Below are 24600 nucleotides of genomic sequence, written 5' to 3'. Positions count from 1 at the left end.
TATTCCCAAAGCACAATTTAATAGACAATTTTTTCTTTTATTTGAAATAATTTTCACAATTGTATATTTCATTCATTAAAGTTATTTTCTTGGGTTTGACTTGTTACTTTCTATATTGCTTTTATCCCATGCTTCAAAGCTTACCTTAACTTATCAATAAAAACGATATGAAATGTAATAATACATGAAACTTATTAGTTTTACAAGATGCAATCTGCATGTATCAGGTTTATTCTTTAGTAGTCTCTCATATTTTTTCCATTTACTGTAATTTCTTGCCCAATATCATACAGGTCATTTCAAATACAAAAACTGCCTGTTTTCACAATTAAACTATTTGTCAGATCATCACCAAGCTTTGATTGAAGATTCATACAGATGGACAAAATTATCTGATTATATTATTAGTTGAATAAAAAAAATTAGCTCAAAAGACATCGGTTACATGAATTCTAACTTGAATGTCAAATTATTACATAATGAGTTTTAGGACATTTCAGAAGTAAAATGTTAAATATATTTCACAACTCTAAGGCAATTTCTGACGCTCACATTTTCAAAGTGTGTAGTCTACATACTTGAAATAATCTGTCTTCACTGGTAAAGCCGCATGCAAGGGTATGCATAGTATATGAGAGAATCAAGAATGTTAGTTTCTTTGTTGTATTGTATCATAGAAGATAAATTCTGTTTCCCTATTTTCCGACCAGGTTCAGTTAGAGCGCGCAGTGAGGGAGAACCCGGCCAAGCTGGAGATGGAGGTCGGAGAGGGTGGATCAAACTTCAGCGTCGGTCAACGCCAGCTCATCTGTCTTGCCAGAGCCATTCTTAAGAAAAACCGCATTCTCATTCTAGATGAGGCTACTGCAAATGTTGACCCGAGGTCAGTGTCGCCCTCCTGTGGTTGAGTGATGTAGTTTGGTCTATCGAAACACTTGCCCAAGAAAGATACATGGTGTACCGTGAAACCTACTACACTATTATTTCCTGTTGCGACTCTGCATTTGGCTTTATATCTATGCTTACCCTCCATTGTATCAGAGCTTTAATTCTATACAAATTGAATTCAAATAATATCTACCTTTCAACAGCTATTAAGTCAAAATTTAGGTTGAAAGGATTTGAAATCGAATTTGAAATGGAAATGATTTGAAATAAAGTTGATATAAAAAAAATGGATTTGAAATTGAAATTGATTGAATTGGATTCAAAAGAATTGAAAATGGAAGAGAAGGAAAATTGATTTGATTGTTATGAGACTCTAACAAATGCTTATTGATTTTCTTGCTTGATTGCATTTTAGAACTGATTCTTTGATTCAAGAAACTATCAGGACAAAGTTCAAGAATTGCACTGTTCTTACCATTGCTCATCGCCTTCACACCATCATGGATTCAGATAGAATAATGGTTAGTATTAGGTTACGATATGGAACATTTATATAGAGTTGTTGTGGCTCAGGGGATAAGTCTCTTGGTTTTGAATCACAAGGTCCATGGTTCGAATCCCTCCATTGCACTTTTGCCATTTGGCGATCTTTTTTTACAATTGCCACTCTCCATCCAGGTGTAGTAAATGGGTACCCAGTAGGAAGTAATTCAGTGAAATGCTAAAGTGCCTTTTGGCTGTTATGCTAAAGGTGGGTCAATAATATGTGGTGCTTAGAAACATAAGCATTGAGTGCCATATAAATGTTGCATATTATTATTACCATCATATTTATTTGACTGGGGGAAATTTATAAAGGAGTTTACTTTTTTACTTTTTTTAATCTGGTGAATTTGCTATTTTATTAAGGAAGAATATATGAAAACCTTTGAGAAAACATGTTCAAAACTGGATGTTGTTGCAATTCATAATAAATTTTGCTTTGGTAGTTTTGTGAGAAAGAGAAGTACAAGTGATGAATTCAAGCTATAAATTAATAGAGACATACATGTAAAACAAGATAGAGATAGAGATAGAGGATAGGAAGGGATTTGAGAGAGGGAGAGAGCTAGAGATAAATGGCTCTTTGAAAAGAAAGACAGATATCACAAGATATTTTTGGAAAAGAAAGAATGACTGGAGAGGGAGAAAATGAATTGTAATATGATGTATGAAATGTTGCAATGGAGTGACTTATATGGAGGATAGCAATTAAACGTCTTGATGATTGCTGTACATGCATATTTCTTGATCAATGGAATGTAACTGCCAGTTTCAGCTGTAAGAAACTAAACTTAAGCATAACCCATGCTCATAACATAAAATGTACATCAAACTTGTAAAGTATTATCAACATCACTTTTCTGGAAGAATTCCTCATTAGTTTATGACTGATGAGAGTAGTTTAGGTAACATCTTACAAAATTGAAACTTGTTTTGATCGAAAACAGGTTTTGGATGCAGGGGAACTGGTAGAGTTTGATCAACCCTATATACTACTACAGAATCCTAACAGTACTTTTAGCAAGCTTGTAGATCAGACAGGAAAGATGGAAGCGGCCAAGCTAGGGAGGATTGCCCTTGAACACTACAATGCAATGTAAGCATGTATTTGTATCTTGGTCTAGAGGTAGAAGGTCTAATTAAACCGTTTGGTCCGACCTTTTTTTAAAATGGAGTTTTTTCCTATATGCCCTAATTTCTAAATATTGTTGTTAGGTTTTAAAGTACATGGAATATATGTTTAATTGCACCCTTTTTCATAATTTCAGTTTTGTTTCTGTATGTTAGAGCACCATAAAAGTCTATTGAATGTGTACATGAGTATAAAAATACTGCTTTTGTTATTATTATGCTGTAACTTGTGATTGTCAACTAGCCTAATGTATAATTTGAAATTTAATTATAAGTGTTCTATTATTTTTTTCCTTTTAACAGTGCCTCAGAGAAAACCTCTAAAGTGGATCCCAAGGTATGTGTGTTAGAACATGTGGTTACATCATGGGGTGCTATGCAAGGCAATGCATGTCCCCAAAAATCAATCTTAAGTCTCACAATGTATTAAGATTTTGTTATTAAGTACTTCTTATCGGGTTCTTGCGATCAATTCACTGTAGTTAAAGCACCCCGCAAATGACAAATCATTGGGAAAGTGAGTCAATACGAAAAGGCCAATTGACTTGCATAATATAATCTGTCCGTCATGAACGCCCGTTGGACTAATGCAAAAAAAGTTCGGACAGCAGGATTTGACCGAATTCGTGATGGTTATTTATTTTAGGTCGTTGCAGTTCTGATTTCCAACAATCCCAATTCCTAGACTCTTAGCAGATATCTTAATTGCTAAACCAAAATAAATATCCTCTGTGAAGTTACATGTTTCAAAGTGAAAACACGCAGTCTACTTCTGCTTGGTTAGTCTACCAACTATTGCTCTCCTAAGATTAGACCTCCCAGACATGCCGGCGTCTATTACATAACACAGCCCAGGCATGCGAGTGAAAGCCTGAATCCCTTCTCTGTTCTGAGATTAGCCTTGATATCCCCATGATTTGTCAATGTAAGGTCGCTTTAAAATTGATCTTTCTATTGTAAATTTTGCTTTTGATACAATCGATTGGGAAGTTTCACGCAACAGCGTTGAGAATTATTCAAGTAGACTAGAATATTCAAGGTAACATGTCAATAAAAAACTGCACATTTTCAACATCTTCCTGAATGATACATTGATTTCCAGCTATCACCACCATCTTTGTTCCCTAAGTGAAGATTAACTTAGTCACTATCAATAGGATGCATAGTTTGTTGAAATAGAATAAGAAGGAAAGGGAGATAGTTTAATATGCATAATAATTATATTAATGATAATAATTATTATAATAATGAACGACATATATTGTATAGGATTTATCACTCACATAACAGACTATGTGATGTAGAAGTAGAAATAAATCAAAATTATACCTGATAACCTGACAATAATGATAAAGAATGTCATGAAATGTGATGTAGAAGTAGAAGTAAATAATAAGAAATTATACCTGATAACCTGACAATAATGATAAAGAAATTCATGAAAATTAAGTAAATTTGCAAAGATTGAATAAGTGAACAAGTACATGTCAGTACTTCACTTTCTCCCAAATCTTGTTTCTATTTTTTTTCAGGATGCTGTGTGTGACTATTTGTTCATCACCCTGAAGAAATCCGACGAGGGATTTGGATTTTCTCTGAAAGGGGAATATGGTCCTGTGCAAACACCGATTACAGTGTCAGAGGTCATGAAGGGAACCCCTGCTGGACAGGATGGTGGACTAAAGGTGAATGGGTGTAACAGAGAGAGAGATGGAGGAGGGGGGGGGGGCGGGAAGAGGAGAAACAAAGAGAGAGAGAGAGAGATTTGGATGTTCTCTGAAAGGGGATATGGTCCTTTACACCTGTCACAGTGTCAGAGGTCATGAAAGGAGCAAGAAAAGCGGGAAGTGCTTGAAAAGAATCTACATGTATCAGGAGAAGCCCGAGAAGGAGAAAAGAAGGAAGATGAGACAAGCAGGAGGAAGGTGAAAGGATGATGAAGACTGAGAGAAAAAAAAAAATTATATAAAAGTGATTGAAGGGAAACATTGAAAAGGTAAAGGAAAAAGAACCACACCCCATCTTTGGAGCTTCATTTGCGTAATTTCTAGTTTGGGCGCCCTGATTAATCTAACTACCTCAGTAATTTTCAACTGTAAAACCTTGTTGTGGATCGTACATGTATACACCAATATAAATGCAAATTATGCTTGATACTAGCCAGGCCTAATGCTTGCATGATAAAAGGTAAATTCTAGTTCTGGTAACAGCATAAACTGTTCACAGAAGCGAACCAAACTTAACAGAATTGTAAAAACTAACAATAATTAATGTCTACCAATTCATATTTCAGGAAAATGTACAATTAAAGACTAATGAGCCAATGAAGATCAGAAAATTTACTGAAAAATGCCCTTTGGTTGTTATGTGGTCCCACGTGTTGTTTTCTCTGCTACAGCAGGAAAATCATGTGGTGTGATGAAATGAATATATAATTCTTAGCAAGCCTGAATTATTTTAATTAACTTTGTTGTTCTAAGGAAGCATTCTGTGAGTGATAACATGAGGATTGCTTCCGACCATTTCCTATCGAAATAAGATTACTGTTCAAAAACTGAACTTCAATTTAACCTCCAAAATGAAAAACCTTCACAACAATTCTGATCAATTTGTCAATGGTCAATTACCCCCCCCCCCCCCCCTCCCTCTCCATCTTCCAATACTAGCCTGGTGATGAGGTGCTTTCTCTGAACGGGATAAGCCGACGAGAATTGACACCGGACAACATCACCGATGCCTTCAAAGCAGATGTAACAGACATGATGATCATCGTCAGACGGATGCCCCCTCAGCCTTCCATCTCCTCCGATGCCATCACGTTGACAAGCAGTGATGATTCAAAGCCTTACTCTAACGGTGCCCCTGGGGTGAGTCTCTTTGTCTTCCTTCTTTATTAGTAGTACATTCTCTTTCACCCCATATAGTTCTTATCAGTATCCTTATTTTGAAGTATCGTTCCTCATTCATTTTCTCACACCTCCCTTCATGCCTGCAGATGTATCTCAAGGAGTTAAGTGTGACTTAAGAGCCATGCTTAAATGCAACACTGACACGTTATCACATGTATAACATCAGTGATGACTACAAAGTATTGCTGGCCTGTTAGCTTGATCTGGAGGGATTAAAAAACATTATCTTCAAAACACTGCCTTTTTAAAGACAATATTGCTACTTGAGAAATATTTTTTGAGTATCGAGAAATATTTTTTGAGGATCAAGAAATTTTTGATAGTGATAACTTTCTCCTTTTATAACTGATCCAATATGACCTTTATCCATTTGATATATACTTATCTCACATTTCATAAAAATTAGTCCTTTGGCTCTTTGATACTTAAATTTTGCCATAACTTTCTCCTTTTTTAACTGATCCAATATGACCTTTATCCATTTGATATATACTTATCTCACATTTCATAAAAATTAGTCCTTTGGCTCTTTGATACTTAAATTTTACCAAAATATTGAAAAGAATTCATCAAACATATATAAAAGTTGCATACCATTTTCCAAGGTTTGAATTTTTTTCTCATGCTATTGTGTGTTTTCCCTTTTAAATAAGATATGTTATGACTTCTGCATATTCAGAGCATATGTGAGAACTCATGTGTACACCAGCATTTTCACCAAAAAAATGTACATATTTCAAAGCTTTTGAAGATGATGATATTTCAACAACACAAGGAAATGTCCCTTTTTTGAATTGTTTGTTATATTGTTGTACTTTATGTTTTTTTCTGAACATTTCACATTATATGTCATCTTATCCAATGTCTTCATTATCATGGCCCTGTGACACAAAGCTTAGCGATTGGTCACATAAGAAATTGTTTACGATTGATTACACTGACCACAATGTACAACCAATCATTTAAATCAGTCGTACGATCAGTCGCTAACCTTTGTGTTACCAGACCCAGGAGAGTGTTTCATGGAGCATCGAGTCAGTGATTTTTCACTGACAACTTTACTGTCGGCCAATCAGGTGCAAGAGTTTGACATTTTTCACACTGAAAATCACTGACAAAATGCCTTTTGAAAAACTCCCAGGTTGGGCAACCAGGTAGGTTTACATGATTCTTCTCTCTTGTTCATTTATGTTAAGTGCTTTGTTCTTGTAATCTTTCCACTTTCTTAGACGTCATATGACATGAGATCAGACTTCTTTAGTCATGATGAAGATTATCATGATGATGATGATCAAGGTAAAAATCCTGTGGACCATCTGCTGACAAGTCCTCTTCTTCAACCCCCCCCCAAAAAAAAGTGTCACTTTATGATATTATTCAAATATTGACTGCTCATAAAGGCAATAGTAAAAAAAGTACTCCCCCCAAAAAAAAGATATTGAGACTATAGCCCCTCGAGGTCAAAGATCAAGGGTAAATAGGAGGTCCATAGTCTCAGGATTGTTGAGGGCTATAATGGATTTTAAAATTGCCTAGATAAAAGTGCATTCATTATTTGTTTTATATACTGATTATTTTTATGCAGGCTAATAGTAAAATATATTAACCTGCTTAAATCATGCCAATCAGATATGTGATACACAACAATTGTATCCCACTATACATCTTCAGTTAACAAAAAGGAACCATGGTTATATTGGTGTGTCAGTATTGTAAAATTAATCATTCTCTGCAAAACGAGGCTGGAAAAAATGGAATTTAGGTCGGGGATTGGACTCGTCAGCTGATTGTTCAAAGGCACTTGCATGCTCATTGGCACAGAAATACATGTACATCATGCAGCAAACTCTGTCATGCTGATGCTATACATTATGAACACTATAGACCAAAGTCTAATGGTCACGGGCTATTAACCCATTGAATATAGAATTCTCAAATTCCCTTAGACTTTGTACACGGACCCAGCAGTTCCTGTAGGCAATAGGGGTGATGTTCTCAATCATTTGCTTGGGTCATGGTGCTGTACTTATTTGTTTTATTTGATTTGTGCAGCAATGGGTTGCCTTGATGCTAATTTTGTCTGTTAAAATGCGCAGTAAGTGCATTCGTAAGCAGTGTAATAATGATTATAAATTAACTTTCAGTGTCCATATCAGCCTAATTGATTTAAGTTGCTTTTTGGCCCTGTGACATACAGTTTTCAATGATCTGGGACTGGTCTATTTTTGATAGATTGTGTTGATCATTGTGCACAATCAATCATGAAAACCAGGCATACGACCAGTTTCAAAACTTTGTGCTACCAATCATGCTTTCCAAGTGAGATCACCAGTTGGCCTAAATCCCACTTTGTGTAATGACCATTTGTCTTATCCCACATATTCTCTTTATTGCATTCTTAACTTGCTTTTTACGCAATTATTTGGTATAATTGCCAGATAGAGCATTCACCTTTTGGTCTAATTCACGTTTGGGTTGTGCTTAGTTTGATTTGCACCCACTTGGCCGAATGCTAGTCAATCAATTAGACCAGCTGGTAATTGCCCAAGTGGTCATTTGACAAAAATAGAGAAAAACTGCCAGAGAAAGTAGCGATTAGATAATTCAATAATTTGATTAAATGAAAAGTTGTTTATCTCAATTTATAAGGCCAGTCAATGATTGATCCAAATATCAGTTGTACCATATCAGATCAAAATGTATTCACCAAAATGTTATCATACCGGTAGTAGGCAAGGTGGGATAAGTCAAATATTTGTTTGAATGATCTGGAAAACTAGAAGTGCTGCTTGGTGAATCATAACGCTGTCTGTAAAGTTCCAAACAAATTTTACAAGTAACTGGTGAACCTTTCCTTGCCCTACATCAGATTCACAATGATTTGTATTCTCATATAATCTTATTGAATTCCAATTTTCAGATTGAAATTCTCATTAACAAGCAGTGAAATGCAAATAATAATAACAATAATAGCCAATTTCTATAAACGCTTTTCCCAGAATGGCCCAAAGCGTGTTACAGCATATTATTACCCCGGTCATTGGATTCATTTCAATCCCGCGCGAAAAGTGCACAATTTCCACTCCCTTGGGAGCATTCCTTGCATTCATCGCAGCCTCATTATGCAAAGTTTGTTATTCGTCAGGATTTGACCAAAGTCAAGGAAAGTTCACCTTCATTATATGTTTTTTGAAGCAGGGAAATGTTGGGATCTGATGTAGCACAAGAAATGGTCTTCGGTTGTTAGTAAAATCATTTGTAACTTACAAACAGCTTTATTACACGGCCCCCTGTTGTTGAAACTGCCGGCCATAAATGATAGTTTCTCTCTTGAAAAATGAATGGGAAAATTGGTCTATTACTATCACAAGCCTTGCTGGTCAATTTAGTCCATGTTGAAATCCAAGCATTTCACAGTCATGCGCTTACTCAGCACCCTTCTTTCACTCCTAAATAATCCTTTGGTAAACTATAGTATGCTGAACACCCATGATTACCCCTATCCCAAGTGATTACAAACCTCGGTTTTATCAAGCTTGATGATTTTCCAGGCACTGAGGGTTAATCCTTTTTCTTCCCTGCTATTTGGATTCCTCTTTCAGTTCAGTATTTTGGTGAATTTGTCCATTCTCACTCCCAGCATGTGCGATCCAAGAAATAGTCATCGACCCGCAAGTGGAAAAGCAGGCCTATCATGTAATGAATGCTGTTGGCGCAGGTTTTGTGAAATGCTTGAATTGCAGTTGGTATCATAGCTATGCTAGTCTTTAAAAGAAATATTTTTTCACTTGCTTTTTTTTTGTTGCTGAATTTAAGCTCGTGTATCGTGCTTTATGTTCACGTATCACTTATTTTACCTTATTTGGGCACAACATTTGCAATGAACACAATGCATTTTAGTGTCATATGGGGCACCAATTTTCTTTGCCACTAAACTTTGTGGATGTGTGCCTTGTAATAGAATGTTTCTGCGTCATTGTTGATAAAAAAAATCGCAGATCGGTGACCTGGCAATAGTATGAACTACATGTACATGCTGGAGCGACAGTGCATTTGAACAGTTCTAACGGGCCCGACGCATAGTGGAGCTCGTTTGGACTATTTCAAATGTAATATTTGTGGTTGATATTACTAATGACTGATTTTTATTATTTTTTTCTTTTTATAAGTTAGTTACTTGGATCCTTGTTATTTCATAAACCATCCTCATCTCAGAACTATGATCTGTCAAATATATGTGTATAAATGCCTAGCCATGAGTGCGCATTCAAGTAACACTTGATTAGTATCTGCTCCATCAACAATATCATCGCCTTCCCGCAGAAATGCCGTTAATGTATTTTGGCGCCAAGAAAAAAAGAATTATGTTTTATTTCTGAAATGGAAAAAGCATATCATAAACTTCCTTCTGGTACCATTCTCGAACCAGAATGTGACGTCATTTTGGCACAATAAGCAAAAACATTCCAATAGACGCGTCCTTAGTGTGGGAACAAGACACTTCTTGTTCAACGTGCGTGTGTGCACAGACTGATTCGGGATAGCAGCCTTTCTGTGGTCACTAGATGGGCAGATTGTGTATTTTTCTTCCCTTAAAAAGGGCATAAGGTATTCCTTCTTAAGATTAAAAAGCGTTTAGAGTGTTTCAAATAAAAAAAACCAAAATATCGATGAAGAAAGCATCTTGCTTTGTCAAAAAGTATGAGAATTAGGACAGAAAATAATACCCTAGCTGCTTAAAGCACAAAAATAATGTCAAAACATAATTTGTGTTTTCTCGAAAATGTACTTTTCGTGCACGTGCGTGTTAACCGCCTTTCTGCGGGAAAGCGATGATATTGTTTTCATTTCACCATCTTGCTGTCACACAAAATTGCTTTCTTTATTCCTCATCAACATCTCTTATGCTCTCAGATTTACATTTAATAGACCTGATGCCTATGTTCACCCTTTCTCTGCATATTACCAACTTTTTATTGCAATATTTCATGCCAGACAAGCTTCCTGATATAGTATCTTAACAGTCTATAATGTGCAGTAGGACCTAGATATTGTGGAGAAATTTGATTTCAAATATGCAGAAGTGCAGCAAAGTATTTGGTTATGTAGCATGGTTGAAGTGGTTATTATTGCCAATGTTTTCTTCAGCTTCCTGGCTCATGCCTGATTTTTCTTGCATTTGTCCCTGTCTGACAAAGAAGTATGATCAATCTAATCAGTCTGAACTATGGAAAGCCAGCAGCACCCTAATCTATGATGCCTTTTCGATTGTTGACTGTTTATTACAAGTATTCATGCATTGTCAAAAGAATTATGGGATTGCCAGCCTTCCATAGTTGGGATTGATTGGATCAATCACAGTCATTGTGAGACAGGGCCTGGATGTGGTGGATCTGTATATAATTATACAATTATCATATAATTATATATGTATATATTACTATATAATTATATGGACATGCTGCTCATTTCTGCATTAATTGAAATGTAGACATTGATATTGACATATTTAAATGGATCATGAGTTACATCAGGGCTCGATATAAGCAGTGGCCTGGGGCAACCAAAAATGAACAGTCAGGGCCACCAAGATTCTGTAAAAGCCAACACTTGGTGGCCTGGTTGGGCTACCAAAGTTTTGGTAAATTGTAATGTTTTTCTATTGTTTTAGGGCCACTAAATTTGCTTTGCTGGCCACAAAAATATCAAATTGATGATTTTGGTGTGTCCGATTGGGCCACCAAGAAAAATAGTGTGGAGCCTTGCTTACATAATGGTTACAATAACTTGTTTTGTCATTCAAGCTGTATGCTCATACGGGTGTTTTTTTTTGCAAGAAGTACATGCAACTGAACATTAGCTTGCTTTCATTGTAAGTTTTTATATTTTCTTTTCTCTATGATTTGAGTTATATTTATAATCGCTTTAATGCTTAAAGAACTTATTCAGTACTGGTATACATGTATCTTCATTTGATTATACTTGCTTCACAAAGTCAATAAAATTGTATCTTGCTGTTATATATTCTTATTAATGATGTACATTGTTTGGTTTTGTATGGGGCTACTGGTACCAGGGGCATCAGGGGTTGTTACAAGGTCAATGTTATAATGATGTCCGGGGCAGGGGGGGGGGAATATTGAAGATAAACTGAAGAGTGAAATGACCCTGACCTATTTTCATAATCGTCTTTTCCTCTTTTTCTTATTCTTTCTATTCTGTTTTTAATCCTTAAAAAACTCACGGGGGTTCAAGTGTAAACCCCCTACCCCCTTGCCATGCTGCTTCTGGGTATAATTGCCTGTTGAGAGTCAGAAGCATTACTTTAAATTGATGGTAGCATTGGTAGAAGATAATTCAAAATTGCTGTATGTGTATCAAGTAATAAATGTGTCATTTGCATAGCATACTTATGGGGTATTTTTCAGTTGCTTTTCACCATTAAAAAGTACAAGGAGATTTTCACAGTTTTGTTCATGTTTATTGAAAAAAAAAAGGTGGGGGGCTGCAACCCTCAGGTTCATGGTCCTTGTGTACTAGGCACTCCAGTAGCGTAACACATCATCAAAATAATATATGATTGATTGACCTATCAAACACATGCATGAAATATTTCACATTCAAGATCTGAGCAGTTTTCAATAGCCTAGATTAGAGATCTTCATTTTATTTGCTTTGAATTATAATCATATATATATGTCAACCACAGATTTCAAGCAATTTAAGTGGGCTACATTAGAAATTATTATTACCTTATTTGGCTAATGACATAGTTGTATTGGGCTTGGATTGTATGCCAACAATAGAATTCTAAGCAATTCAAATAGGGTGGATTTTAAAAAATATTTGTTATATTTTGCTATTTCATAAATTGAATCATTTGTCAATAATAGATTTTGAGCAGTTTCAATGGGCTAGATTAGAAATTTGCTTTTTTAATGTTTTATTTTGGTAATTACATATTTACTCCTATGTCAATATACATGTATTTCAACAATTTTGATGGGCTAGATAAAAAAATCCTTATATTTATGTTATATTTTGCTAATTACATATTGAATGGTATGCAAACAATTATGTTTAAGCAACTTCAATGGGCTTGATTAGAAATCATTATCTCTGCAATATATTTTGCTTATAAATTTCATATTGGAATCTATATGTCAACAATGGCTTTTAAGCAATTTCACTGTGGCACATCATCATTATTTATATCATATTTTACTAATTACATTTATATTCTTTATAAAAACAATGTATTTAAAGCAAGTTTATGGGCTAGATAAATTAAAATCATTCTTGTGTACTTCAAGAATCACATTTTTAATCTTTATGCCACCAATACAATTAAAAAAAATCATATTAAATCTTCAATTATTGTGCACATGAACAATACCAATACCAATGTACAAATGTATATGATGTCACAATATTCAAAGGCCTTTCAATTCAAAATTTATCCCAAAATGTCATAAGTTTGATTTTGCTTCACAGTTGTGCAGTGTAAAGCTGAAAAAAAAAGATGGACCGGCAGTGGAATGGAGCATTCCATTTCTTTATGCTTTATTGGTTTTGAATACTATTTTAGCTATAATACGTTGTCCTTTATTTAAACACACATTAAAACCCAATTAACGGAACAACTTTTAGAATAAAATACAGTCATAAGATACATTTCCTTGCTAAACCTTTTTTGCTATGAAAGCAGTACAGAGCCTCCTGAGCACGGCTATGTCTAAAGCTGCCCGTCTGTCGTCGTCTTCCAAGACTGCCAGTAGAGGGCCAGGAGGTTTCTTGAAACGAGCTTTGCATCGCCCTTCTAAAGGGTATCGCTCTGATGGAAGTCTGTCGCAAGAGGAAACGACTTCATTGCTATCCGGGTGATGATTGGATAGACTCAAATTTTAAGACTGATATAGCTTGTAGTTGTAAGATTATTTTATGAAAAAAAGAACTGTAGTGAAGCTCATGCTGATATGTTAAAACATGGGCAAGTTCTCTAGATCTTTTATTTTGTGCTACATGTACTTTAAAATAAGATTAGTATTCTCAAGCTTTATGTTTCAAGAGTACTAGTATTCCTGTGGGTCAGGACTCTAATCTTGTTAATTTTTTTTAGTTTGGAGGGAAATGAATGACCTCTCTAAGCATTTCATACAATATGATTTTCCTCCCTCTTTGATAAAATGTGTGTTTTTGTCTCACCTGCGAAGCAAAGTGAGACTATAGGCGCCGCTTTTCCGACGGCGGCGGCGACGGCGGCGGCGGCGGCGGCGGCGTCAACATCAAATCTTAACCTGAGGTTAAGTTTTTGAAATGATGTCATAACTTAGAAAGTATATGGACCTAGTTAATGAAACTTGGCCATAAGGTTAATCAAGTATTACTGAACATCCTATTAGAGTTTCATGTCACATGACCAAGGTCAAAGGTCATTTAGGGTCAATGAACTTAGACCATGTTGGAGGAATCAGCATCGAAATCTTAACCTGAGGTTAAGTTTTTGAAATGTCATCATAACTTAGAAAATATATGGACCTAGTTCATGAAACTTGGACATAAGGTTAATCAAGTATCACTGAACATCCTGCATGAGTTTCACGTCACATGACCAAGGTCAAAGGTCATTTAGGGTCAATGAACTTTGGCCGAATTGGGGATATCTGTTGAATTCCCATCATAACTTTGAAAGTTTATGGATCTGATTCATGAAACTTGGACATAATAGTAATCAAGCATCACTGAAAATTTTGTGCAAGTTTCAGGTCTCATGATTAAGGTCAAAGGTCATTTAGGGTCAATGAACTTTGGCCGAATTGGGGGTATCTGTTGAATTACCATCATAACTTTGAAAGTTTATTGGTCTAGTTCATTAAACTTGGACATTAGAGTAATCAAGTATCACTGAACATCCTGTGCGCGTTTCAGGTCACATGACCAAGGTCAAAGGTCAATGAACTTTGGCCGAATTGGGTGTATCTGTTGAATTACCATCATAACTTTGAAAGTTTATGGATGTGATTCATGAAACTTGTACATAAGAGTAATCAAGTATCACTGAACATCCTGTTCGAGCTTCAGGTCACATGATCAAGGTCAAAGGTCATGTAAGGTCAATGAACTTTGGCCATGTTGGGTTTTTTGTTGAATAACCATCATATCTCTGTAAGTTTATTGGTCTAGTTCATAAAAAGTGGACATAAGAGTAACCATCTATCATTGAACATCTTGTGCGAGTTAGAGTAGTATTCAAAGTCAGCACTGCTGCTATATTGAACCGCGTGATGCAGGTGAGACGGCCAGAGGCATTCCACTTGTTTATTTTTACATTTCACCTGATGTGTAATACTGTTTTCCCTGTTTGAGCAACTTGTCCATATATTCAGTGTTATTGTAACATGTGAATGTAATTTGTGATGTTCGTCCCTCCCTCCAGTGTAATAGATTTGTAGGATATTTATGTAAATTGTATAAATTTTGATAATATCTAATGTCGAAAGTATTGGCGCCATTGCAATATCACATTTGGCTGTATAATCTGTTATCTCAGATGATAAATAATTGGGATTTTGTGTGTGAGGGTGGTTGGAGTGTGTGTGGAGGGGGGGGGGGGGTAAGTACAAATATGAAACAGAGAGCAAGCTTCCAGTAGTGTTCGAGTGAATTTCATGATCATCTGTCTCACTATTGGTGACGACCTGTGCTCTACAATTCACAGCCACTGCAATGAGTGTAATGGAGGCCTATTTCCAGTATCCCTTTGTAACTTCTGACTCTGTTTTGTTTATTTGTACAGCAATTGACATCTCGGACAGAGCCAGACTCCTTGAATAACAACCAAGAGGTCTTCACCCAATCGGATGAGGGAATAGGATTTACACGCAGCCAGGAGGTAGCAAATAACAATCTCGATAGCATGGAATTGAGCCCACTTGGACAAGAGACGGAACAAACCTCAGGAGAGAGGATGCCTCAGCTATTGGTGTAGATGTTACAGCTTGATCTGTGTGAAGTTTGCAAGGAGCTCCAGATAAAATTCATTCAAGGAAGTGGGGATGGTGCACACATTGCTTAATAGCGATGGGAATCACAAGAATTATTGTGATTTATTTGGAGGCTGTTCCAGATGTGGTGCTTTACACCACTGCAAAGAAGAAATCTTTCATTCTGTTTATGAATTACTCATTCTTCCAGAAAAAAACTCACGTTTACCAAATCTTTAAGAGCCTTTTTATGCATGAATAAAATTATTTATATGTCATTTGTATTGTACATATGGAATCATGTATGTATATCATCCATCTTTAGATGTATTGCATTGGGCTTTGGCATTGTGAATTAAGTCCTTGAGCAAGACAAACTACTTGGTATTCCTTAGGGAGTGAACTTCATTGTTTTTTTTCAATTTGTATGTGGTAGGTAGCCTTTGGCTAGACTGCTCCATAGGACATTAGGTAAACCTACTGTCGGCAGTGATGGCATCAATCTGTCTCGTTAGAGTGAGACGATGGTGTAGCACGCTTTCCTAAGTACTTTAGGAGGACAATCTCTGGGGCACTTTGTCCAGATGTAGGAGGTGTGCACAGAGGCAGGAGCTGCCTTTGCCTCCCCTCCTAGACTTCTTGTCCACCAGCAAAACATTTATTGCCTTTTCTAAGGAGCGTTTCATGACAGGACTTGTTAGACGTTGTGTCCGACAAAGTCCATTGTATTCAGTAATTACCATAGTAACGGTGTTTCTCAGCCAATCAAATCCAAGGAAAGTTATCAAATCTGATATGTCGGATGGATGACAGACAATGATGAAATGCTCCCTAGAATAACCATTGTCACAATTGAATCCTGTGTTTTGGGGTTATTATACATTTAGTTAAACCAATGAGTGGTAAAAAGCTCCAAGATATAAGTCAGTATTATTTATATGATGCAATAATGATGAATATTTTTGTACTTAAGTACCCTAAATGCTTCCAAAGGTTAGTGCTTCCCCCAATGAATAAAATATATTCAGGTTGGAGTGACTGTCATCAATATACTGCAGTCAATGATTATGATTTTTTTAATGAATATAAAAATATGTAGGTACATAAGTGTGAAATATTTGTGCAAAAGCAGAGGAAATATGGCCTTCATTCTGATTTTGTAATATATTTTCTATTGGTAAGGGAAATATTACTTTAAAAGAAATATAAGAGATGTGTTTGAGAAAAAATAAATGATTATTTATATACCATATATATATTTCTGTACTTAAGAATGATAGAGCTTTCTCTACCATTTTACTGCAATGGAGTTCATTACATATTGTTCACACACCTGTTGCTAACTTTGGTATTATTGTTATGCTAAATATTTTACTTGATAGAAGTTATATGCAGTCATATCTAGTTGAGTAGAAACATACCACAGTTGTTTAATTTTTCTTTATCATGTATTAATAAAGCAACCGTATAAACAGCATAACTCCTTCATTAAAATGCCAGACTCAACGGCCCGAATTTGCAAAGATGGTTTTAAAACCCACGGTCGAGTCCATGGCTTATGCAGATTTCCTGTCTAAATTACGCTTTTTTACTGCGTATATTAAAAATTTCCAATGCTGAGGCGCTTTTGTTACAGTGTACCAAATTGACACCTGTTGCTATTTTATTCATGAGACCACTGTTTGAAGAGAGGACTCATGAATAAAATAGTGTATCTAACCATGGTAAAAGGCGTCAATGTAACGCACTGTGACAAAAGCGCGCATCAGCATTGGACATGTTTTAGACACCCACCTGATACGCGCTAAATTAAGCGTAATTTAGACAGGAAATCTGCATAAACCATGGACTCAACCGTGGGTTTTCAAAACCATCTTTGTGAATTCGGGCCAACTTGTCTCTGTTGATAAAAGTAGCAAGTTTTCAGTTGTACCCTTCACTCGGAAGGATAACAGGATAATGTTTTTCATGATCTCAAATTGGTAACTTGAGTTAATCTTCATTTTGAAATTAACATCAGTGTGTACAAATTGCCATCAGTGTGTTCAAATTGCAATAGAGTCAATATGAATACTCTACATTCCACAACACCATGTACATTCCAAATATAAATCTCTTACCTCATTTTAATAGGCAAGGTCTCACACGATTCATATATTACTATGTATCAGGTCCTTTCGGACTGTATGAAATACTTCCATAAGTTCAAGACCCATACATCTACATGTATGTTGCAGAGATGCCAAGTTCAAAGACCAGCTATGCGTGAGATTTTCTGTGAATCTGAGTGAGATCACAGACATTGTGTACAATGTATATGAGGATAGGCTGTGATAGTTGCGTGAGACAGAGATTTGAGGGGATGAACAAGAGTCCAAAATGCTTGAGTCTCACGCATAATGCGTGAAACTTGGTAGCTCTGATGTTGTTAAACCATTGCTATGCCTCAAGAAAATGTGGTTGTATATCCAAACATACTTACATGTATTGTACATTCTACTTAATCATTTTATGAATGTTATGTTAATTAGGTCACATGTAACAGATTTTAACTCTTTTCAAAATGTGGTAAACACCCGTCCTATAATCATAGGAAAAATGATGAATAGAATCTACTAGATGTGATAGTAATTGTAATTATTATGTTTTTAATGTAGTACTTTTTTGTAATGTTCATTGTATTTTATATCACTTTATATGAAGAACTTGATTTGAGACATAAATCAGTAAAATTGGACATGCATTAGTTGTTGTTGCAAGGTTTTTGTAAGCACATACACATTTACAGAAGATCGATGAAACCAAAGTATATTTTGGTGCTTTTTGAATTAAAACCAAAGGTAAATATTATATACCAAAAATAAGATATAGAACATTCAGTAGCTTAGCATTGGCAAAATAATGAAGACAATAAAGAAAGGAGAAACTATGGCATATTGGACTTATTGACGCTGGGGACATTACATGAAACTTTTAATCAATTGCACATTAATTTTATATACCCAAATCAATCATAAGCCTGGCAATTGATTGCAATGTGTACTTGATTGAAAGTCTCTACTTCTTGCAAAAAGAAGTAAAAAGCTATTTGAAATAGTTTTGATTGATACATCAGGGTCCCGTCTTACAAAGAGTTACGATTGATCCAATCAATCATAACTCTATGGAAATCCACCAAGTTACAATTGATCCAATCAATCGTAACTCTATGGAAATCCATCAAGTTACAATAACTCTATGGAAATCCATCAAGTTACAATAACTCTATGGAAATCCATCAAGTTACAATTGATCCAATCAATCGTAACTCTATGGAAATCCATCAAGTTACAATTGATCCCATCAATCGTAACTCTATGGAAATCCACCAAGTTACAATTGATCCAATCAATCGTAACTCTATGGAAATCCATCAAGTTACAATTGATCCAATCAACCGTAACTGTGGAAATCCATCAAGTTACAATTGATCCAATCAATGGTAACTCTATGGAAATCCATCAAGTTACAATTGATCCAATCAATCGTAACTATGGAAATCCATCAATGTCATAATATTTCCTACAGGAAATTTGAAAAATGAGGATCGCACTGCATTGTCAAGAAAATGTTGAATGTATGGATATACATCATAGAAACTGTTTTGAACAAACCTGCATAATAGATGTTGACATTTCTGGCTTTCCATAATTGTGGTTGATTGGATCAATCCCAACTCTGCTGTATTAAAATGTACAACTGAAATTTGCAATCAAATGTTAATACTTTCTTGCAACCCCCCCCCCCCTTGATCTGTAACAAATGTCTGATGATACTTTTGGTGCTGTAAAAATTTTAAACCAAATATAAATATATGCCAGAATGGAATATCCAGGAACTAAGTAATGACCAAAGAGTGAAGAAGAAATAAAGAAAAGAAAGGATAAAGGAAAGGATGATACATTGTGAATTTTTAAAAAGGGCCATTATTGTCTAGTTTGTGCATAGGTGATGAATATCGCCTTTTTCATTTTTCTAGATTAACTTTCATGCTGATCTAAATATTTAGTTTCACTCAATGTTTAACACAAATTTATTATTGCTTTTTAATTGACATTCTAGTTTAAAAGCGATAATAATTTTGTGTACCAGCCGTATAGGGAAATAATATGCATGAGCTTGCCTTGTCAATTTTGTGTGCGTCATTCTTTTTTAATCTGTTACAATTTGATAATCTTTTTTCAGAATGATACTTCTCCAGTTTCTTATTCTATAGAGTACTGATGTGTGATGTCATAAATGTTCCCTTTTTGCATGTCAGCGTTTTTGATACCATATTTTGGAAGAGCATGATGAAAGTCCTCCACAACCCAAATTTGTTAGGAATCGGTCCACGGAGCCCCAAGATATGACCTCATGAATACAATTAGCCCCATTGAAGACAATGTATTATTGGCCTGGTCCACGACATTAGGACCAGGCCAATAATACATTGTCCTCAGTGGGGCTAATTATGTATTTATGAGGTTATATCGAACGCCCCATGGACCTATACCCACCAAATCGTGGTGGTTCGGAGTTTGGGTCATGCTCTACCAAAATATGGTATCAAAAATGCTGATGTGATGTCATCACTTAGATATGTTTTTTTTTCATTTGTTTTACTCTTTTGAAATGTCATAATGCTTTACCAAAATATGGTATAAAAAATGTTGATGTGATGACATCACTTTTGATGTTTTTTCCATTCGTTTTACTCTTTTGAAATGTCATAATGAAATTATTTTTAAGGAAATGTATCTACTTAAAGAGGTCACAAGGTATTATATGATGTGTTAAATATATATATTTATATTCACACCAACTTAATGGGAGATTATGCCTTGGAAATTTGTGTGTGTTTTGATGCTATTTAGCTGTTACTAGCTTTGTATTGCTGTACTGTATTTGGGACCGTTTTCAAGGAATATAACTATACATGTATTATGTTAAGGGACTATGAGTGAACTAATTTTTTATCTTGTTTTTTTTCCATTTTGGGTTTCATATTTCATTGAGGATTTTTTAATACCCTTTTTGCATATAAGGGAACATTGTTATAAAACATAAAAATGATAATATATTTTGATGCAAAAAAAATCAACTTCACTTTGACAGATCCAGTCAATCATGAGAATTTATTAAATTGTTCCATTTAAGAACTTACTTTTTGGGATGATATTTTATTTATGCCAATGTATCATAAATTCTATATTTTATTGTATTTTTTGTTGGAAATTTTACATTTCTATAAATACATGGATGTACTACATGAAATCAATAAAAATTATATATATAAATTTTGATTGCATGTAAAGTGAATATTTCTTTTATAAATTCAAACGAGATCGTAGTGATTGTTGAATGGAATTTTGGCCTCAATTATAAAATCTGTGATGTAACATGAGTGAGATAAATATAGTCCAGTTTGCTATGTAGACCTAGATTATATAGATTTACAAGTTACAATGATAACTGAGAGAGAGGGGGAGGGGAAGTTGAAAAAGAAGGAAGATGGTGTGAGAGAAAAAAAGGGTGATAGGGAAGGAGAGATAAAAAAAGACTGATAGGGAAGGAGAGATAAAAAGAGAGGGGAGATAAAGAGAATAGAAAAACAGAAGGAGAGACAGATTCAGTGGGAAGGGGAAACTCGGGGTTTTCATACCAACAGATCGGAGCTGTCCAAATTCTCATGTCGGGTTATTTGCAAAAAAGGAAGGCCCCTTTTTTTCTGATAAATTCCGGGTGCGATTTTTTTTTTTGCCAGGGGGGGCTTGAAAATGTGCGACCCAATCCTTTCAACTCTTTCCCCCGACCTGGGGAGCGTTTTATAAAAATTTCTATCAGAGAAAAGTTGCCAGATCTGATAACGTTGCTTGATTTTGATTGGCAAAGAAGCACTGTCACTATGGTAACTGTCCGATAAAATAGGACTTGTCGGATAAAACACCCGACAAGTCCTTTCATGAAACACTCCCCAGATTTGCAGATTTGATCCAAATTTTTCAAGTTCAAGTTTATCTAAACCAATCAAAACAAGAGACATTACATAGTTTAACACAAAATGCGAATACATGATAGGTTTAGGACCACATAGAAGCAGAGCTTGTGAGAGGGGCCCCTTATACAGAACATTACAGCAAGAATGAGATGAAAAATATTTACAGTGATAGTCTAGAGAGTAAATAATGAAAATACAAGAAAATTATGTCTGATTGCGTACTTGACTTCAGGGAGATTGTGACGTAACAGAGGGACAGTTTTGCGCACGCGCACATGCGCTTGGTTACAAATGTTAGAATTTCCATTCAACATCATCATATTCATATCAATTATTGATTGAGTGCGCACAGGCCTACTGCAGCTACGTTCACAATCTTTCTACTGATTTTTTTCAGTTTGAGTCGATATAAATTCATTATGAGTGACGAACGTAAGTTTTTACTGCTGTAACCAGGGTAACTGAAAAGAATATTGGAATTTATCATGAAAATTATATTGTATAATTTCATTTACATTGTTAATTGACTAAGTAGGTGTATTTCAGGCGTTGAAAGTGAGGCGGCCAGCAAAGGCAGTGGACGGAAGGGGGGGGGGTTGAAATCTTTAAAAAGAACTGGACTCTTGAGAATTGCACATCGTCTTTATATACCTCGGACTAGAACAAAGAAATATCAGTAATCACCAACACCCCAATCAGTGCAATTGTTAAACTCGGTAATTAAAGGCATTGTCATTGTTTTGAGAAACGTGTAGCATCTACCCCCTTCTATTGTTTACCAAATAGTTTATGTTGGGTTTTGTCGCATGGTTACCTCAATACTTTTATACTTGAGTTCCACTGCATAATAATTATGTTTATTTTAAACTGCATGATACGATACGACGTAACTTTGGTCAAATTCAAAATGTATTTCCTTCATGTAAATATTTACTATACATACATATAATCAATATCACACGGTTGATTTCAGACTCTTCTCATTTCCATTATAATGTAAGTTCTCTTTAACATGTTAGTTCTATCTGGTGTAATATTCCGACTGTGAAAAAAGTTGTAATTATTAGCAATATGAATTATTTAGTTTTTGTTCTTTGTTACTTGTATGATTTACTGTTGATGTTGTTATCGGCATTGAAACGATATGAATATTCATTCATTTCATTTCACACATTCATTCTTTCATTCATTCATTCAATCAATTCTCAATATTCCTATCAGATTGTCTCCTTTATTTTTCTCATTCTTATTCCAGCAAATCGAGCGTTACCAATATTTGAGCATCGCTTGTCAGATGTCATCGAGTTCGATAAGTACGTTTACCTCAATGACATCAACGTCGAGCAAATTGACGCATTCCTCAAACTGCTCAGAGACCAGGCAACACTTATAACATCAACCTTAATATCTGGTGTGCCGGAGGAGCAGGAGGGGGATGAGGATGAACAGAAGGGGGAGGAGGATAAACAGCAGGAGGAGCAGGAGCAGGAAACATACAGCAAGAAGATGGAGGAGGAGGAAAAGAAGGAGCCAGACAGAGATGAGGTCCCGGTGGGCGAGGCGGATGACAAGGTTGTGATTCTGGACAAAGACAAGTTTGGGCTGATGGACAAACCTGCAAAGGAGGAAGAAATATGGGAATTCTTGGAGGGAATACAGAGCAATGAGGAGGGTGAGGACAAAGACAGATTTGTGCTGATGGAAAAGCCGGCAAAGAAGGAGGAAGAAATATGGGAATTCCTGGAGGGAATGCAGTGCAAGGAGGAGGTTGAGGACAAAGACAGATTTGTGCTGATGGAAAAGCCAGCAAAGAAGGAGGAAGAAATATGGGAATTCCTGGAGGGAATGCAGTGCAATGAGGAGGGTGAGGACAAAGACAAGTTTGAAATGATGGACAAACCTGCGAAGAAGGAGGAAGAAATATGGGAACTCCTGGAAGGAATGCAGAGCAAGGAGGAAGGTGAGGACAAAGACGTGTTTGGGCTGATGGACAAACCTGCAAAGAACGAGGAAGAAATATGGGAATTCCTGGAGGGAATGCAGTGCAATGAGGAGAGCGAGGACAAAGACAGATTTGTGCTGATGGAAAAGCCGGCAAAGAAGGAGGAAGAAATATGGGAATTCCTGGAGGGAATGCAGTGCAAGGAGGAGGGTGAGGACAAAGACAAGTTTGAAATGATAGACAAACCTGCGAAGAAGGAGGAAGAAATATGGGAATTCCTGGAGGGAATGCAGTGCAAGGAGGAAGGTGAGGTCAAAGACAAGTTTGGGCTGATGGACAAACCGGCAAAGATGGAGGAAGAAATATGGGAATTCCTTGAGGGAATGCAGAGCAAGGAGGAAGTTGAGTATAAAGACAGATTTGTTCTGATGGAAAAGCCGGCAAAGAAGGAGGAAGAATTATGGGAATTCCTTGAGGGAATGCAGTGCAAGGAGGAGGATATGGACAAAGACAAGTTTGAATTGATGGACAAAGTGGCAAAGAAGGAGGAAGAAATATGGGAATTCCAGGAGGGAATGCAGTGCAAGGAGGAAGGTGAGGACAAAGACAAGTTTGGACTGATGGACAAACTTGCAAAGGAGGAAGAAATATGGGAATTCCTGGAGGGAATGCAGAGCAAGGAGGAGGGTGAGGACAAGGACAAACTTGTGCTAATGGAGAGTGAGTCAAGATTGGAGCAGGGTGTACTAAAAAATGAAAAGCATATGGAAAAGGAGGAAGAGCGGGTGAAGATCATATTCCTGGTAGAGGAGAAAGTCAAGGAAAGGAAGACTGAAACAGAGAAAGGGGTATCCAGGGACTTTAAGGGAGGGAGGTGGAGACGGAAATGGTGGAGAAGATTCTTACGTTGTGTTTAGGATCTACTTAGAATGAACTGATATGGAGAAATGTATCATATCGCGAAAGGTAAATATCAACCGTTGATAAACTGGAAGATAGGAATCACTTATTATGAGTCAAATATTCTTGAGTTATGTTGTTGAGCGAGGACAAACGACAATAAAGGCGCATTCTCGTGAAATCGACGGAAAACACTGGTTTTGCCGGAACAACAAAAACGATAACAAACCGAAGGAACGACCAATAAAACCTTTCAAAATAATCTCGAATTTTAGAGGCTTATCT

At 36.0% G+C, this 24600-nt stretch overlaps 2 protein-coding genes across 8 annotated transcripts in view; both read left to right on the top strand.

Moving 5' to 3' along the window:
* LOC121428321 (ATP-binding cassette sub-family C member 4-like) overlaps positions 1 to 15656 on the top strand; it is a 65083-nt gene extending 49427 nt beyond the window's left edge. For 5 of the 7 annotated variants that reach the window (XM_041624883.1, XM_041624880.1, XM_041624882.1 and 2 more), the window contains exons 26-34: positions 711 to 883; positions 1304 to 1409; positions 2379 to 2527; positions 2866 to 2899; positions 4095 to 4247; positions 5229 to 5429; positions 6701 to 6767; positions 13180 to 13351; positions 15268 to 15356. In XM_041624883.1, coding sequence (XP_041480817.1) covers positions 711 to 883; positions 1304 to 1409; positions 2379 to 2527; positions 2866 to 2899; positions 4095 to 4247; positions 5229 to 5429; positions 6701 to 6767; positions 13180 to 13351; positions 15268 to 15274 — 1062 coding nt within the window. In that variant the 3' untranslated portion in view covers positions 15275 to 15356. Of the gene's footprint in view, positions 1 to 710; positions 884 to 1303; positions 1410 to 2378; positions 2528 to 2865; positions 2900 to 4094; positions 4248 to 5228; positions 5430 to 6700; positions 6768 to 13179; positions 13352 to 15267 lie in introns of those variants that run through there. The other 2 variants (XM_041624886.1, XM_041624887.1) reach the window with 2 other exon arrangements.
* A 6236-nt stretch (positions 15657 to 21892) lies between these two features.
* Positions 21893 to 24332, top strand: LOC121429003 (golgin subfamily A member 6-like protein 22). The gene is made up of 2 exons (XM_041625899.1): positions 21893 to 21905; positions 22729 to 24332. Exons 1-2 carry the CDS (start codon positions 21893 to 21895, stop codon positions 24330 to 24332), a joined length of 1617 nt encoding a protein of 538 aa, XP_041481833.1.
* Positions 24333 to 24600: the final 268 nt, after the last annotated feature.

This window comes from Lytechinus variegatus, chromosome 15, assembly GCF_018143015.1.
Source record: "Lytechinus variegatus isolate NC3 chromosome 15, Lvar_3.0, whole genome shotgun sequence".
NCBI lineage: Eukaryota > Metazoa > Echinodermata > Echinoidea > Temnopleuroida > Toxopneustidae > Lytechinus > Lytechinus variegatus.
Note: the sequence above shows the minus strand (reverse complement) of the source record. Positions and strands in the feature narration are given on the sequence as shown.